General features: G+C 43.2%; 1 protein-coding gene across 7 annotated transcripts in view; it reads right to left on the bottom strand.

The window, feature by feature from the left end:
- TEX10 (testis expressed 10) overlaps positions 1-16,516 on the bottom strand; it is a 35,060-nt gene extending 18,544 nt beyond the window's left edge. For 2 of the 7 annotated variants that reach the window (XR_014540996.1, XM_083582635.1), the window contains exons 1-9: positions 13,947-15,606; positions 13,516-13,705; positions 11,219-11,931; positions 10,377-10,623; positions 10,091-10,203; positions 9,121-9,380; positions 6,322-6,457; positions 3,825-4,000; positions 2,051-2,228 (exon numbers count right to left, since the gene is read on the bottom strand). Coding sequence is in view for 6 of the 7 variants with exons in the window: in XM_083582635.1 (XP_083438761.1) it covers positions 2,051-2,228; positions 3,825-4,000; positions 6,322-6,457; positions 9,121-9,380; positions 10,091-10,203; positions 10,377-10,623; positions 11,219-11,931; positions 13,516-13,695 (2,003 nt within the window). In the remaining variant the exon portion in view is untranslated. Of the gene's footprint in view, positions 1-2,050; positions 2,229-3,824; positions 4,001-6,321; positions 6,458-9,120; positions 9,381-10,090; positions 10,204-10,376; positions 10,624-11,218; positions 11,932-13,515; positions 13,706-13,946; positions 15,607-15,970 lie in introns of those variants that run through there. The other 5 variants (XM_083582637.1, XM_083582638.1, XM_083582639.1 and 2 more) reach the window with 5 other exon arrangements.
- Between the last annotated feature and the right edge of the window lie 1,144 nt (positions 16,517-17,660).

Below are 17,660 nucleotides of genomic sequence, written 5' to 3'. Positions count from 1 at the left end.
GAATGACCAATGTTGGATCCGATTTGATGGATGAAAGTGGTTCTCCCCCTTCAGTATATATAGCTTAGACAGGGGTCAGCAAATTTTTTTCAGCAGGGGGCTGGTCCACTGTCCCTCAGACCTTGTCGGGGGCAGGACCATATTTTGAAAAAATAGTAATAAACAAATTCCTATGCCCCACAAATAACCCAGAGATGCATTTTAAATAAAAGCACACGTTCTACTCATGTAAAAACACGCTGATTCCTGGACAGTCCGCAGGCCAGATTGAGAAGGCGATTGGGCCGGATCCGGCCCCGGGCCTTAGTTTGCCTACCCACGGCTTAAAATACCAGTAGCAGCAATTTTACTTCCTTTGTGTGAAGAGCCAGTGAACTTTCCATCTTTGAAAACCTCATTATTTCACCAAACAAAATGAGGGCCAAATAAAAATACCACTTTTTATTATGTTTTATGAAGAACAGTATGACAATTCTTTCTTCCAAACATGTCTTTAATCAGCGGCTATCTTATTCCTACAATGTATTTGTAAAAGAAAAATAACCAGATGTTCCAGAGGAATGTACTGACCCAAGACCATTAAGGTGCTTCTGTTGTTTTCTACCTGGGAGAGGTCAGCTCTGTGCACAGAAATGAATCTACAAGGAGGTTTTCAGGCCACTTCCTCTGGAACATTCAAATAATAGTATAGTATAGTCTGAAAGTATAGAAGGCCACTATCCTCCTGAAGCTAAGAAGGTCCAGGTATGGTCAGTGCCTGCGGGAATGGGAGAACCACATGTCTGTCACCTTGGATTCCATGGTGAAGAAATGCAGGGTGGAGATGTAATGAAATCACAGAAAGCAACCGCTAAGCTCTACCACGGGAAAACATTGTGGTGTGGTTTCTTTTATTTCAAATACTTATAATTCACTTTTCACCAAATGGTCTCAGGGCAGGAACAATGAAGTTAAGGTAAAAAACTGTGCATATTCCTCCAAGGTACTAACCACAATGATCTGAGTCTATTTTAACTGTAAACATATCTGGCTCCTGAAGAGGACTCAATGTTGAAACGTGTTTGCTCTTTCATTATTAACATTCATATTTATATGTTTCAATGGGGATTTGGCCTCTATAAACCCTATAAAACTGCAGTTTAATCATTTTTATATTTTGTTAATAACATTTCATTTTGTAATGTATTATTTGAAAAAACAGATTGCTACAGTAACTCCTTTTTTTTAGAAACAGTATTTTGTCAGAGATAAGATCTTATTTTAAGCCTTCTAGGGTAGGGAATGCAAGTTTATTAAAACCACAATTAACAATATTTCAAAAGTAAAGCAGGCAACACAGAATCCATAACCAATCCAAGTAAAAAACGTTTTCAATCAGCAACTCCCCCCCCCCCTCAAAAGTATGGGTAAAGACACGATGCCTGAATGACGGGCGCCCTTGGGACAGATTAACAACTAGCCTAAACCCACAGCAAAATTGCCAGCTTGCAAGATCTCCATGGGAGGGAGGGAACACTCCTGTCATCATTCCTCGGGAGCTTGCAAGAGGAGGAGTAATAGCATTTAGGCACAGTCAATGCTGTCCGTCACAACAGATTGCCTTTAAGAGCATGCCATTTTGCTGTGAGGCACATAGCAGCAGCACGACTGTCAAAGTGCCCGTGGTGTATCTTTCCTTTCGCTGGGACAACAAGAGCCTGCTCCTTATATCATTTCCTCTCCAACTTCTTTTCCCCACAATGAACCTCCATCCCTATTTTTCAACTGCATTTCAGTGTTTGAATATATCCCCCCTCTAATTCGCTTCTTCCTTCCTTATGCAACTGACCCGTTTCATCTATTTTCCTGATGCTTCACTGTCGTCTCCTCCATTTCCCATCCACAGCGGCTCCCCTCTTTCCCTCACAATTGTTTCCCCACATCCTTACTTCATGTGCACGCACCTTCAAAATTACATTGACAAATTATGGTTTGAGAAGATGCAACACTAAGCTTCTCCTTCAATATTCAAATTTGCTCATGAAACAACTAAACTGGATAGGTTGCTTACCTCATACGCACTATCCCGATAAGAGTAGTCGATAACTTTACTGACAGTTTTCCCATAATGCAGCAGCGACTGAGAGACGAAAGCAGATTGCCTGGTAAATGTGGCAGAAAATAGACCAGCTGGACTAAACGTTGTTGTGATTCTTCTGGCAAAATAGCGACAGCACCATCTAGTGGATCTGGAAAAAAAGAATCAACAGCTAACATCATCTGAAAACCTCAAAATGGGGTGCTTTTTCAGCTGGCAGAAGTTTCTTCGCTCCACTCTAAACTACTGTAAAGGAGAAACTGGTTGCATTACCACAAGAGCCACATCAGGAAATTGCAGAGCATGAGCAGGTTGAAATGTCACCTGCAGTGGGGAAAGCGGGTGGGCTGTGTAACTGCACGGGGGCCACTCAAGAGAACCACAGCTACCGCTAGGCAATCCTACCCACTTCTTCATGGTGTGTGCCATCCCACACACAAAGAGCCAGGGCCGGTGGTACCAAGGCAGTAACAGATTCAGCATTGTCCACCCCAAGGAAGTTATTTCCTCGAGCCCAGATTCCTATCACACAAGGTCCAATCAACGTGTCAGGCTGCATAGTTCAGGGACAGAGATTCCTCTCAGAAAGCTATGGGGAAATGTGATGGCGGTTGGCACTGGGAAGCAGGTGACAGAAACTAGGAGGAAAAAGACTGAGTGGGCAGCAGTAGTCCCTTGGGGGGCCTTGATAAGAGATGAAAAGACCAGTCACAATGGCACCCACTGGAAACAGAACAGAATGAAAATGAACACCAATGTACAAGTCAGGAGAGCAGTTGAGAGAGAAAGGAATGGAGGGGAGGGGAGGTTCTGCTTGATGCTCCCACTGCAGATTTCAAAAAGGACCTGAGAGAAGCAGGAGCCCTTCTGAGTGTGTACATGGGGCTGGGGTGAGGCGTAGGGTCCCACCAGAACTCGTCCACTTAGCTCTAGGAAGTTCTGGATGTTGCTTGTGCACAGAGCCCAGGAAGAAGGCACACCAGCTAAAAATGAATGATGCCAAAGAACTATTCAATTTTCTTCAAAGAACAACTCAATTATGTAGGTTCATTCGTCACCCCAGATCCAGCCAGCATCTTCAAATGGAGAGTGAAAAGCACATGTTTCTTCCTTTGCACCTAACCAATCCTTCACTTGAAACAAATTTATCAAATTCTTGCTCAATTTCCAGAATTTTTTCCATGATACAATTGAGAGATGGTTACAAGATTCCAATTGACAAGTGTGAAATCAGGAAATCTGAGGGGCATTTAACACGGTGTAACTAAAGCCACCAGAGACCTGAAGCTGGATCACACCAAAGGCCCATGTAGTTGAGCACAACAGCACACTAAGGGCATTAAAATATGGCTGTTTTCTTTTCAATCCTTTTCCTAATGATTTCTAGCATGGAATCCACCTTTTCCACAGCTATCACACATTGGGATAGAGCAAAATTGATTTTAAAAAAGAAACTACTTTTTTGTAAGCAGCTTTGGAAGGGCTTTGCCTGGGAAAGTACATATAATTTCTTTAAATAATGAAATATATATGTGGATAGCATTTTCTCCAGATTTCTTCTTTCCACAAAACTAATTTGGCACATGTACTTCTCACTTCCAAAGAACACTACAGCTCCTGTGATGGCTTACCATAATATGAAGGAAGCAGCCTATTATTATGAGAAGAGAAACCAAAAAATACTCATCATCTGGGATTCCTCAGAAACAAAGAGTCTTTATTTCCTATTGCTAATTTAATGAGGTACCGTAAATTCGAGGAGCAGCAGCTTGCAAACTTTGCAGGATTTCTTTGTTTGCCCGGGATGCAGCCGAATAAATAGTACCAATCAACTGGTCCGAAAGCTCGGCGTTTCTCAAACCAAGAAGAACAAGTTGTTGAGGTAGACCAGCCAGCCAACGAGTTAATACTTTGCTCCTGCTTCTAGTATGTGCAAGGGAGAAAAAGGCAAGGGGAAGGTAATACGTGTTAGAATATCGTTTCAGAGAATGGGAAACTTGGTTTTGAAGAGGAGGAACCCCTCCACCCCAATTCATCAGCCCATTTTCACATGGCAAATTTTGGCAGGGATTTCCTCAATGGAAGAGAGTGTCAAACTGTTTCTCAAGGTACTCACTGACAGTTTCCCTCTGTGGTTTTTAATTGTACAATGTGTTTTTACTGTGGCCTAAGTTGATTTATTGCATTTATTTATTGCATGATGGCAGCCCCCACTCTTTCTCCCCCAAGTGTCTCTGGAATGATGCTGAATTGCAGGACAATTTTGTTTTATGGACATTTGGGGTGCTGGGGGGGGCAGGCAGTAGTAGCTGATGGCCAGTTGCTACCATGAGGGATCCTGCCCCCCTTGAGACAACACAAGTACGATATAAAGGAAACGAAAAAGCAAAACCCATTGCCAGTCTACTGCCACTTGCAAACAGTAAGAAGCACCTGGAAACACAGAGAACCACCATCTCCTCTCAAGCTAGAAGGTTCAAAAAAAGAACTTGCTCTAATTAAGTACATATGATTTACACATTTCCATAAGTGTTCAAGGCTGATCATATCATATATAAACAAACAAAATTACAATTCAAGCCTTCAGCATACCTTTATTTTTAGTATTCCCACCCAATTCCTATCCCTACTTCTGGAGTGTTCTGTTCTGCACTGCCACACTTTCGACCCAGTCAGCTGCCGGAAATCATTTATTAACGCTACGCAGGCACCCACATTATACTGTTTCAGACACCTGCTTTTTATTTTTAAAAATTAGCAAGCTTATCCAGACATATAATTTAGTTATGTACAGTCATACCTCCGTTTATGTAACCCTCTGGTTACGTAAACTTCGGGATGCGCGCATGGCAAACTTGGAAGTATTTCACTGGGTTTCACCGCACATGCATGCGCAGAAGCGGTCCTCAGGTTGCGGAAACCTCAGTATCTGACCGGATCGGGATCGGAACAGATCCCGTCCGCAACCAGAAGTACCACTGTATACCTATTTTTAAATTCCGCTGATTTCATTTGTGTTATCATTGATACTTGTTTTATGTATGCCACCTTAGGGATTTTTTGATTTAAGCCATTTATATTTTTTCTAAACAACAAAATTTTCTGAAGATCATCAGAACATGTGGCTCCTGGAGAAGCAGTCTGTGTAAACAGAACAGGTAGGAGGAAGGAAAGATCTGCATGGGGCTGGGAGAACACCCTACAAGTTGAGCATCAACAGAGAATGGGAGAAGAACCTTCCTGCATGAGAGCAGAAAGGAGATGCTCTCGTCCGGAAGTGGGTTGGCCAAGCTTTCTTTGGGAGCAATGTCAGGGAAGGCATTGGGCATCCATTCCCCACGTCTGCCAGGAGGATACCAAGTCCTTCTTCCTCCACAGGGCCACGCTTCCAGAGAACGGTCTCCATCGCCAGCACACAAGCTGATGGACACAGAGCAAAACTCCAGGGGCCCCCCAGGTACGCTGCTGCATCCCCCCCTCCATTCTCCCAGCATGAGTGAATAATGTGAGTGCATGTGAGAGCATGAGTGAATAAACATGGTACACATGTTTTTTGAAAGGAAAAACAAGTGTAACCTCTTTTGTCCCAGTTTGGTGGGATTTTATTCAATACACAAGCCTCTCAAGAAATCTGGGTTAAGCAACATCTAAATCATTGAATTTTTTTCTTGATGTAATACAGAGCCTTTATGTACAGAAATACAGGTTTTTTTTACTTCTGTAGATGTTTTAAGTCGTGTGCACCACGCTTACTTGTGGACACTCTCCACTTACTTGTTCCTATCTTATTAATAATACTAATAATAATTTTTATTTATACCCAGCCCTCCCCGGCCAGAGCTGGGCTCAGGGTGGCTAACACCAATAAAATTTCAGTAAAAACATAGTAAGGAAAAAAAATTAAAATGCAGGTTAAAATGCAATTTAAAATACAGCCTCATTTTAAAAGTCAAAACCATAAGGGGAGGGAAACCATTTTTCTTGTGAATGTAACTTTCTTCTTCCTATTATTTATTAAATTTATGTAAAGCCCTTCATCCGAGGTAAACAGGGCAGTTTACAATATAAACATCCATGCCAGCCTTGGTTTGGTTTAGTTTTTATGTGTTTGTCTGATAAAGTCCTATTCTGTTATTTGGGTTATATGGACAAATTTTTTATTTAAAAAAAATCAAGATAAAGCCTAGTTTATGCTTTAGGAAATTGAACTGAAAGCTGAAATGAAAAATAATAATAATTGTTACCTGTTCGTATGAAGGTTCAACTCTTCCTTCTGATAAACTCTGCTAAAAAAATTCAAAAGCAATGTACGAATAGGGAAAGAAAGGTTTCTTTGCTGGTAAAGAGTATACACGGCTTTCATTAGCGTCTCTGCTGCCACTAAGAGGGAAGACAAATGAAAAATGATGTTTTACCTCCTCTCCATTCTTTGGAACAAGTATTCAGCAATTTCTTGCACCAAACCACACATCTAAAATGGGTAACTATGAAACTATAGCAAAGGCCAGTGTGGCATCAGATGCAATTGTGTGGATGTTATTGTATATTCATGCTAGAGTGTCTTGACATCTCAATCATAGCTGTCAGTGTTTCCCTTTTTTTAAGGGAAATTCCCTTATTCCGAATAGGATTCCTCGCAAGAAAAGGGAAAAGTTGACAGCTATGATCTCAATGCACAAATACACCCCCACCCCAGCACATATATATGTAATTTATTAGTCCTTTTCTTTTTGCCATGGCAACTCAAAGAGATTCCCACTCTTAAATACCACATTTTTCTATGTGAAAACCTAGAGTGCTACTAAAAGAAATTAATCATGAAAATGAGACTACTTCCGAATGGCGCACATTACATTCTCTTGTCTTGAAGATAAAAAAAGAGTGCCATTGCTGTCTCCCCAACTTGGGGTATGTGAGGAGAGGGAGAGAGAAAGAGTTCACCAGAGCCCTTACATCAAGGACTAATCTCCTGGCACACATGCAGGTCTCCCCATCATAAGCTTTCACTATGAAAATGTACTGTTTTTAACATCTCCACCTCTCTCTCTCTGTGTGTGTGTGTCTGGGAAAATACCTATTCGCATTCAATCTCAAATGTGCTAGCCTTCCACCCCTTCTACATAAAAATCCTTTAATCAGTACCACCGCTACCTCGTCTGCCAGCTCCCACTCCAGGTCTGAGAAACCTCTTCTCCACAGCAAGCATCACAAACGCCCACAATCCTTTCATGCCAGTTTGCCCTCTAAAACCCTCCTTACGTGCAAAAAGAGTGTATGCCTTATCCATCATATCTTACTCCAAGTTCCCTCGTCTGCCACCACAAATTTACGTATCTACAGTATGCAAGTATTCCTGTACCACAATATGTGTACAAAAACATATAAAAACCTTTGAAAACAGAATTACACTGACTGGTTAGTGAAAAGACTTCAAGCAGCTGCCGAAAAGGCCTGTTGGCATAAAAGTGTATAGTCTTCCACTTCTTGCCAGCAAATGTTGGCAAACTGAAAATTTGATCATTTGCAGTTCACCTTCCTCAATACAGTTTGCTACTCTGAGCAGCTGAGTTTCTAGCTAGGGAGGGGGAGGGAAGAAGATAGTGCTGGTCTGTATGTCAGCTCCTTTGCCCCCAAGATTTCAATATGGTTCAGTAATTTCTGTGGAATATGGAAGGGAAGCTGACAGGACATCAAATAACAGATCTGGGCTTCTAACAGTCCCAGATTATACATTATGATTTTATTATTGCCTTTCTATCCCACCTGTGGGTTAAACCACAGAGCCTAGGACTTGCCGATCAGAAGGTCAGCAGTTCGAATCCCCACAACGGGGTGAGCTCCTGTTGCTCGGTCCCTGCTCCTGCCAACCTAGCAGTTCAAAAGCATGTCAAAGTGGAAGTAGATAAATAGGTACTGCTCCAGCGGGAAGGTAAACGGCGTTTCTGTGCACTGCTCTGGTTCGCCAGAAGCGGCTTAGTCATGCTGGCCACATGACCCGGAAGCTGTACGCCGGCTCCCTCGGCCAATAAAGCGAGATGAGCGCCACAACTCCAGAGTTGGCCACAACTGGACCTAATGGTCAGGGGTCCCTTTACCTTTATCCCACCTTTCCTAGGCAAAGTATCATATTTCAGCCTGATGCCCTGAATTTACACACGGGGGAAATCTTATTTCAATAAATGCCGAAGTATGTGAACCATGAAATAAAATCTGAATTTCTCTATATAGACTAGTGAAACATATATTAGCTACCAGGTTTATGTTATTTAAAAAGTTACTTTACACATCACTTTTTGCACTCTGGAAACATGACCATATACTTTACACTTGCAGATTGCTTCAACTATCAAAAATTCATGCATTATTGCTTTTTTATGCATGCATTTTAGAAGGGCAAAGTAGCAAACAAAACACATGTTGAAAAATAAGGGGGGAACGAGTTGCACTCGCCCTGGTTCTACAAGGCACCGGGGTGAAACCACCTCAGCGGCAATTTCAGCGTGGGGCCAAGGCCAACATAGCTTATTTCTCCCTCCATGTGCCGGCGGTGGAGGGACTCAGGAGCGGTGGTTGTTTCACTTGTGATACACCACCAGGTGAAGGTGCCATCATGCTCCGGCCCTCAAACAAGTCCTGGGTGATGTATTTGATACATCACCCAGGCCTAATTTCATTATAAGAATGTCATAGCTGTGTCAGTCTTGCATATCTCAAACTTACAAAATTTGCCTTGTCTTCCAATTCTAAGCTTACAATAAAATCCATTGCTGGTAACTTCCTTATTGAACATCATGAGAGGGAAAAAATCTAAACATTTCTAAAATCTAGTACCTATAAGCATATTCAAATGGAGAATCTATCATTGTAAAATGATGCATGCAACCATTTTTTTCTGCTGCTAACTCCTGTATTAATCTAAGGCACAAAACTGCTCTAATTCACTTCTGGATTGTCTCACTGAAGGGAAGAAATGCAAATAGCCTAGAAAAATGCCACATATTGGTAAATGCATAGACAAAGACTGTACACTCAGTGGGCCTTACCTTTGTTGATTTGTATCTGTAGAAGTCTCCAAGTCACTTTGAGCAATTTATTCAATTGCTTACTGTTTAACTTACAGCCATTGTGAAGGGGGAGCTTACAACCATCGTGGAGAGTCTCTATCACAAACTTTCTAATCATATCTAGCCAATGAGAATCCATTTGCAGTGTTGAAGCACTCGCCAATGAGACCATGATTTCGCATAAGGTTAAATTCAACATGAGATGATCAATGTTCGACGACGTCATACAATACTTGTTGCTAAATGAAAGACAGAGAAGTGTTTATGAAAACTGGCACAAAGCTATTCAATAGTGAAGAATTCTACTGGGGCCCATTACTCTATAGATATTTCAAATAAGAACGCATATACTCCAAAGTGTTAAAAGTTTCAACAGGTTCCACTGCAACATGAAAACAGAAGAGTAAGCTCCTGAATTTCTCCTGGTGGCAATGCCAAAAAGCAGGAGGAAACCTTGCAAACCCAAGGTTCACTGGGGACTATTCCTGGAAAACTAGAATTTAGCACATATTTGAATAAACGCCAGTATAAGAGAAAAGTGCTGGTTGCATATATCAGTCTTTCATCCATATAGGACAAGCACAATGGAGTACACATGTTAGTTAGTTAGTTGGCTTATGCAATACCATACATCTAAACACACTAAAAAAAAAGAACTCAATCAAATTTATTGTCTGAAAATATCCTCTTATGAACAAAACTGCATTATGCATTACTTATGAAGGAATTACTGTTACTCTGAGTTAACAACAACAAAAATTCCTTACAGTGAGGATTGGGGGGGGGGGGAGAGAAAAATGCCTGTCGATCAACCAACTGCTGAGCTTTCTCCATTGCTACTCCAGGATTTTTCTATGGTTGTGAAAATTTAAGAACTCGGATCACAACCTACTGATTATCTGAAAAGGGATCCACTCAACTCTGACTCTCCTGGTCTTATAAGCAATACCTTTTCAAGGGCTCTTTCTTTCGGTGCTTGCTTGTTTCTTGGAAAGAGTAAGGAAAACGAGACATGAAATGGTGCTTGAAATCATTCAGGTAATTTGCTCGAAGCCACACTTCCTGTAAGAAAGGCACCACACATTAATAATTTTCTCCAACTGCGAAGAGTTTTAAGGAAAGGTATACAAATAGAAAGATCATAAGGGTCTAATTTATGGATTCTTTCCAGACTTGATTAGGTAAGAGGACAAGGATGCAAATAACATATCAGTTCAGCAACTTCCGTTTCTTACCATTTCATCCAGATCTTCATTTTGCTTTACAAGCTTCCACAACAGGTATATGATACCAAGTACTTGCTCCATTAGCTGCTGAGATCCAGGTTCCAGAAGATTTCCAAGAATGGGAGTCGCAAGTTGTGCAGGCGATGCTTCAATCCAACAATTAAGCAGCAATGGAATTATAATTTGAATGAATCGTTTTAAATTTTCAGGAGATGACAGGCCATTTTCAACACTGCCTGTCATACTTACCAAAGACCTAGAACAAAGGCCAAAACATTCTTTACAAAACTACTGCACAGAAAGAAATGTATTTACAGTTATAATTCTACACGCAGAGACCCAGAATAAGCCCTGTTTGACACAGTAAGACTTATTTTGAAGTAGTATACACCCGGCTGTATGAGCCTGTATGAAAGCTGGTCAGGAGAACAGCCTTACTCATTTATACAAAATGATGTCAATTTGGAGGAGACCATGTACAGGTTATTTACAGTTATAATTGTGCTATTATTCTTACATTGCTCCATGAAAGTGAGTGATTCATGAGAAACATGTATAGGCAGTAGCTAATGAAAACCCAGCCTCCTCAATTACACTCATTTGGGTGCAGAAAGGGGGGAGCCACACCCCTTGATGCACAAGCGTAACTTGTGGAGCACCCATATGAATGGCAGCCCAAGTCTGCAGTCTTCTCAAAAGAGGCTCTGCACAAAACCCACATGTGTGACTGCACAGCATTACTGCAATTAGCCTCACTATATTGTCATGGTCAGCAGCAGCCTGCTCACTACATTTCACATCAGTGACAAAGCATGAACCTTCAAACATGTGATAAGCACACTATTTCTTACCTTAGCCTGAAGGATGAATGCATTCTGAGTTGTGGGCCACCATTTTCATACAACTGGATGTGCTGCTGGCCACCGGCATATTCCTGCCAATTAACATGCAAGGAGTTTCTTGGTACTTGTGGGTTGTCATTTGGCTCTTGTAGCCCTTCGCTGTCAGTTTCTAATTCACTGGATCCTTCCACCAGCACCTGAAGGAACTTTCGGAGCCTGACCAACACATTAAGCCTCCATTGCTGTGAAGTTACCCTACGATTAGGATTAACAGACAGCATCCAGCATATTTTCTCCTTATTTTTCAGTTGTTTTGACAGTTGTTGATGAGAAATAAGTTCTACAAAGTTATTCAGCAACACACTACTGCGATCCGTCAGGAGAGTAGGGTATTCCTCCAACAGAATGTCCAATACCTTCAAAGAATCCTCCTGAATTCCTTCACTGATATGAGTCATGGCACTAGAAAGATGTGCACTAAGCAATGGGAAAAATGGAGAGATGTGTTCAGCTCGTATTTTGGGAGCCAAGAACTTAAGGAGGCAGATTGCTGCTGCTCGCACAGCAGAATCTTTGTCTGTAAACACAGCTGCCAGCTCGCTTAGTATATTTGAAAGGTGTGCATCAATGATGAATGGATACTGGGACAGCAGATCTTTGAGTCCAAAAAGGGCACTTTGTTTAATTCCTGCACTATAGTGGTTCATTTGTGAAAGCAGATCCTAGAAGAAATACAGAGTTGGTAATTGCCTGAAAAACTATTTACATCACAAACTTATAACTATTACATTTGTGGTTGAAAGGTTTTATACACTTCCAAAGCAAGAAATAAAAGCAACCTTCACACCAGCACAGCAAAAACAAAGCATTACAACGTTAAGAAACCACCAGCCCCTTCTTTTGCACAACTGGGGGGAATAAGCTCACATATTTCAGTTAATTGTACCTATTTCTGCACAGGCTTAGGCTGCATACATCAAAACAAACATTTCTCAGAGGCGGAGCTAAATGTCACCTTTGCTGTTTAATCAATGTTTAGAAATTACTGGAATTCAAGCAGGAGACATAAATCTGCATTTACGTAAATGACAGAGTGTTTATACTTTAAAATGCAAAGCAATCAATGAAAATCCAAGGCAATAATAATAATAATAAATTTTATTTATATCCCGCCCTCCCCAGCCGAAGCTGGGCTCAGGGCGGCTAACAACTTTATAGGTCTTCAGTACACAATCAGAATATAAATAAAATCCAACCCAGTTGCTTGGAAATCTTATCATAGTAGAACAATTAAAAATAAAACTAATGAACATTAGTCAAACACAGAGCAGACCTACTGAAATCCATGGATGCAAGTACTGTTAAGTTCATTGGTTTCAGTGGGTCTATTTGGAGTAGGACTTTGTTCAGCAGCGGGGACCTCTGACTTGTGGTCCTAATCAGACCTATTGGCCTTGCCATTTGGTCTGCAAGCCCATGTTGGCCAAGCCATGCCCACTTGCCCTGCGCTGTACACCAAATAGGCACCACCTATTAGTTGACTGGCAACACCTGCAAAGTCCTGTGCAAAGCACCATGCCCTGGACTTTGAAAATCCTGACAATCAGCTGATCATCATCACTTATGAAGCCCTGTGCCTAGCGCTCTGCAACCGCTGATAATCAGCTGATTATCAACAATGGTCCCAAGGGTCATTCAAATAACCAGGAGTCTTGATAGACTAGACCTGGAAGATGGACATAATACAAAGTACCTGAGAATCGCAATGAATTTCAGGGGAGAGCATACTCATGGTGCTACCTTGGGCAAATCAACTCTTATGGAACTCCCCTCTTCTAAAGGCACTGAAGGCTTCATCACTGTTGGAACTTTGCCACATGATGAAGACACTTTGTGACAGAAAGCAGTATTTAAAAGCATCTATCTTGTAACAATAAAGCTCATGAGATGGAGATGTTGAACACCACTGATATAGCTTTGGGTTAAGGAAGCTCACCTCATGACAACAAAGACACAGTAAGAGATTATTAGCTGAGGTTGTAAGGTATTCAGCAAGGGTCCTTGTAACTCTGATTTCAGCTTAACAATAATGCTAAAAATAAAAAGATTAGGTATTTTGAAATTTATTGTCTTCTCCAACTTATCTACGTAGCTGTCCAGATTCCTAGATACGATGTTTTGGCATCTCCAGTAGTATGTTAATCCTTGACAAAAGCTCACACTATATCAAAATTAGTCTCACAGATGCTAATGAACTCAAAAGTGCAACAATAGTTGGTGGCATATAAATTCGCATTTCACTGTACCTTTATGTTAAGCTTTCTATTATTTGTCGGAAGCACTCCATCCTCTCTAAGCTGCTCGGACAGATGTATGGCTCTTGTTTTGAAGTTTGTATCTGTTGCATTTTCTAGTCTAGGCTTCTTTTTTCCAACTTTTAGCTTCACCTTGTGAAAATCTTCTTGATGTTTCCTTTTCTTTGTCATTTTGAAGCCACTGTAGAAAAATATAGACAGTTGAACAAGTATGTTTAAGGGGGGAAAGTTCCTGCAACTAAACTGAGCAAACTATTACTCAGACTCAGTTTCTGAAATCAAAGTCAATTTCTGGTTTTCTTCAGGGTCCGCAACATAATCCAAAAAGAAACTGCAAAGTGTACACCCTTATGCTCTACTCCCTAATGCTAGTCACCTGAAAATCTAGAAAAGATTGCCTTCTTCATGGCACTGCAGCTTACCTGATGAAGTTTCTCTTGAGTTCAAGATGAAGTTACGATAAATCCAACTCTGAAAATTCAGAGTGTAAGGTACTGTGATGGACGGCAAAAGAAATTCTGTGCATCTCCACATACAAAGGGTTCACAACATCAATATCAACGTAGCCTAGCACCTTCACATTTAAAAAAAGAGGTATTAACAGTTGAAGGCTTTTACATGCATCCCCCCACTGAAGCGAGGGTTATGTTCCAGGCCCCTGCGTGCATAACTGAAATTGCATAAAGTGCGGAGCACCCTTTAAATGCTCTCTGCAATCCATACAAAAAAAAGACTGCATTCAAAAATATCCACAACTAGAATTGAACCTCCATCAGGAGGCTGGAGGACATGCGGGAAAGTGGCGGCTGCTACTACTGCACTACCCTGCACATCAGCTGTTAAAACGGAGAGGCTGAGCAGCTAGTCTCTTCGGGGCTTCCTCTGCCCTTACTGATACCCTCTTTGGGCTCCGGGGAAGGTCTCCCTGCAAGCCACAGGGACTTTCCAGCTCTCTCCTACCATTTCTGGGTTTGAACTGAATTTTTTTATTATTTCCTAACGACTGCCCATGAGACGATGCCTGTATTAGTGAACAGTATTGAATGCAAACTGGGAACTTTTTGGTTCAAAACCCCGGAGCCAAAATCACTCCCTCAAGAGTTAAGCTGCAAATCTGTAATTAGGCTGCTTGTTTCAGACCACAGGAGGAAGGTCACATAAGCAAAAACTCAACCAGATAAAAACAGAAATTATCAGCATTCAGGAAGTTAAGGTGCCTGGAGGAAGGGTTTTAGACTAACCTTCAACCTGACACACCGGTTTTCCATATAAAGGAAACCTTTTTGGATAACTAGAGTGCATGGCTGTTTCAAAGATAAAATAGGGAGGCATATTCTAGCCCCAACTATCAGCCATATTTCTTAGAGCCATTGGGAGGTTACACCCCTGCATCTCAGGAACAACTCCACCATAATCAACCTAACCCCACCATATCAACCAATGAAGCAACTGCTGCAGGAAGCTTGCCTTCCCACCTCCCTGCCAGAACATTGGGACCCAATGGCCAGTTGGCCTGGGACTGGGAAGCAGAAGGGGAACGCCACACATTGACATTGGCCCAGATGGGCCAAAAGCATCACTTCTGTGCATGCAAAAACCACCAGCAAGGAAAGACCTGCCTGGCAGGAACTTTCACATAAAGGCTTATTTAGAACTCATCACTTTGTTCTGGGCATTGCAAAAACTTTTTTTTACCATTTTTGTCCTCACTTCCGTGTGTGTGTGTGTGTGTGTGTGTGTGAAGCTTGCAAGCCTGAGGACAGGGTCTGTCCCTTATTAAGGGAGGTGAATAAATCAGATAAAGGTACAAAGAGGCAGAAAATAAAAGAGATAATGATTTGAAACTTGGGGGGGGGGAGAGAAGTCCAGGGGTTGGGAACCTCTTAAAAGATATTGTTTTGTATTTTGGAATGAATGCAGTATGTAAACAAAAACTTTCTAAAATTAGATAGATAGCTAGATAGATATGGGACACGGGTGGCATTGTGGGTTAAACCACAGAGCCTAGGACTTGCCGATCAGAAGGTCGGCAGTTCAAATCCCCACAACGGGGTGAGCTCCTGTTGCTTGGGCCCTGTTCCTGCCAACTTAGCAGTTCGAAAGCACGTCAAAGTGCAAGTAGATAAGTAGGTACCACTCCGGTGGGAAGGTAAACGGCGTTTCTGTGCGCTGCTCTGGTTCACCAGAAGCGGCTTAGTCATGCTGGCCACATGACCCAGAAGCTGTACGCCGGCTCCCTCGGCCAATAAAGCGAGATGAGCACCACAACCCCAGAGTCGGTCACAACTGGACCTAATGGTCAGGGGTCCCTTTACCTTTATTTATATGTGTGTGTGTGATGCCCTCGCGTCTCAGGGCTCTCCCCTAAGCATGATTATCATCAGGGTAATTATCATCATCATCATTATTATTATTATTATTACTACTACTACTACTATTTCCATACCGTCCTTCCATTTGAGCATCACAGGACAAAGATTTACAATAGTATCAAACAAACAAAACACCCCCCCTCCGCGCGTCGGTTTAGGAGGCCATAGATGGTTTAATTAGCCAAAAGTGACTTGGCTTTCGGAACGACCACTTTTGCCGTTAAGGGCGAAGAGCCACAGCCCGGCGGGCAGCGTCCCAGGTAGGGCTGGAGAAGGGACTCCCGCCTAAAACCCGGAGAGCCGCCGCCGCCGCTGCCAGCCAGTGCAGACAGTACTGAGCCGGAGGGAAGCATTGTCCCGACGCGGCGTGAGGCGGATTCCTCGCGTCTCTGGCGGGCCTCCTGGGGGGAGGGGCTGTCACGGACCGGAGTGACCAACGGAAAAGAAAGCAGCGGGGGCGGCGCCGGCGCAGTGGAAGAAATAAAGCCCGCTTCTCCGCCCGCCCCACTTACCAACCTCCTGCACGCGCGGCCGGCAGCGACGGAAACGCGCTCGGGGAGTCCTTCCGGGTCACGAGGAGCCACGGTTTCCAGAAGCCGCCCGCCCGCCCAATCAGCAGGGCGGCTGAGTGGAGCACGTGACCCCAGCAGCTGCGTAGTCCACCTGGAATCCTCCTCCGGAGAGGGAGGCGGAGCGCTGACTGGGGAAAGCGCGTGAGGGGGAGCGAGGATTCGCGCCTGGCGCCGCCTTCAGGAGCGGAGGTGGAACAGCAGCCTGACAGGGACTCGAGGCATCTTGCAGATAAAAATGAGAGCAGCTAAAAGCAAATACGTATACAGTGGTACCTCAGGTTACAGACGCTTCAGGTTACAAACTCCACTAACCCAGAAATAGTGCTTCAGGTTAAGAACTTTGCTTCAGGATGAAAACAGAAATCGTGCTCCGGCGGCAGCAGGGGGAGGCCCCATTAGCTAAAGTGGTGCTTCAGGTTAAGAACAGTTTCAGGTTAAGAATGGACCTCCGGAACGAATTAAGTACTTAACCCGAGGTACCACTGTGCCTGCACTGTACATATATATTTTAAGAAAAAATAAAACATAGAATTAAAACATTGTGCGCGCACACACAGAGTATCATTAAAACCAGGGGTCAGCAAGGTTTATCTTGCCTGGGCCGGATTGGTCCTGCACCGATCCCACTGTGGGCCGGATTGCACACGAACATGAGCGTGCCCATGATTTTCGGCGTCTGTGCCTGCACAGACAAAAGTGAGTCCCCGTGCTGCGCTGGTTTAGCGCAGTGCAAGAGCAGGCAGCTCGGTTCAGGGGTGGCTTGTGAGCCGGTCAAACAACCTCCGCAGGCCGCTTCCGGCCCATGGGCCTTAGGTTGCCTACCCAATTGTTGTTGTCGTTTAGTCGTGTCTGCCTCTTCGTGACCCCCTGGACCAGAGCACGCCAGGCACGTCTGTCTTCCACTGCCTCCCGCAGTATGGTCAAACTCATGCTGGTAGCTTTGAGAACACTGTCCAACCATCTCATCCTCTGTCGTCCCCTTCTCCTTGTGCCCTCCATCTTTCCCAACATCAGGGTCTTTTCCAGGGGGTCTTCTCTTCTCATGAGGTGGCCAAAGTATTGGAGCCTCAGCTTCAGGATCTGTCCTTCCAGTGAGCACTCAGGGCTGATTTCCTTCAGAATAGATAGGTTTGATCTTCTTGCAGTGGAAGACAGGAGTGCCTGGCATGCTCTGGTCCATAGGGTCACGAAG

This window comes from Podarcis filfolensis (genome assembly GCF_964270895.1).
Source record: "Podarcis filfolensis genome assembly, chromosome: 13".
NCBI classification, from domain to species: Eukaryota; Metazoa; Chordata; class Lepidosauria; order Squamata; family Lacertidae; genus Podarcis; species Podarcis filfolensis.
Note: the sequence above shows the minus strand (reverse complement) of the source record. Positions and strands in the feature narration are given on the sequence as shown.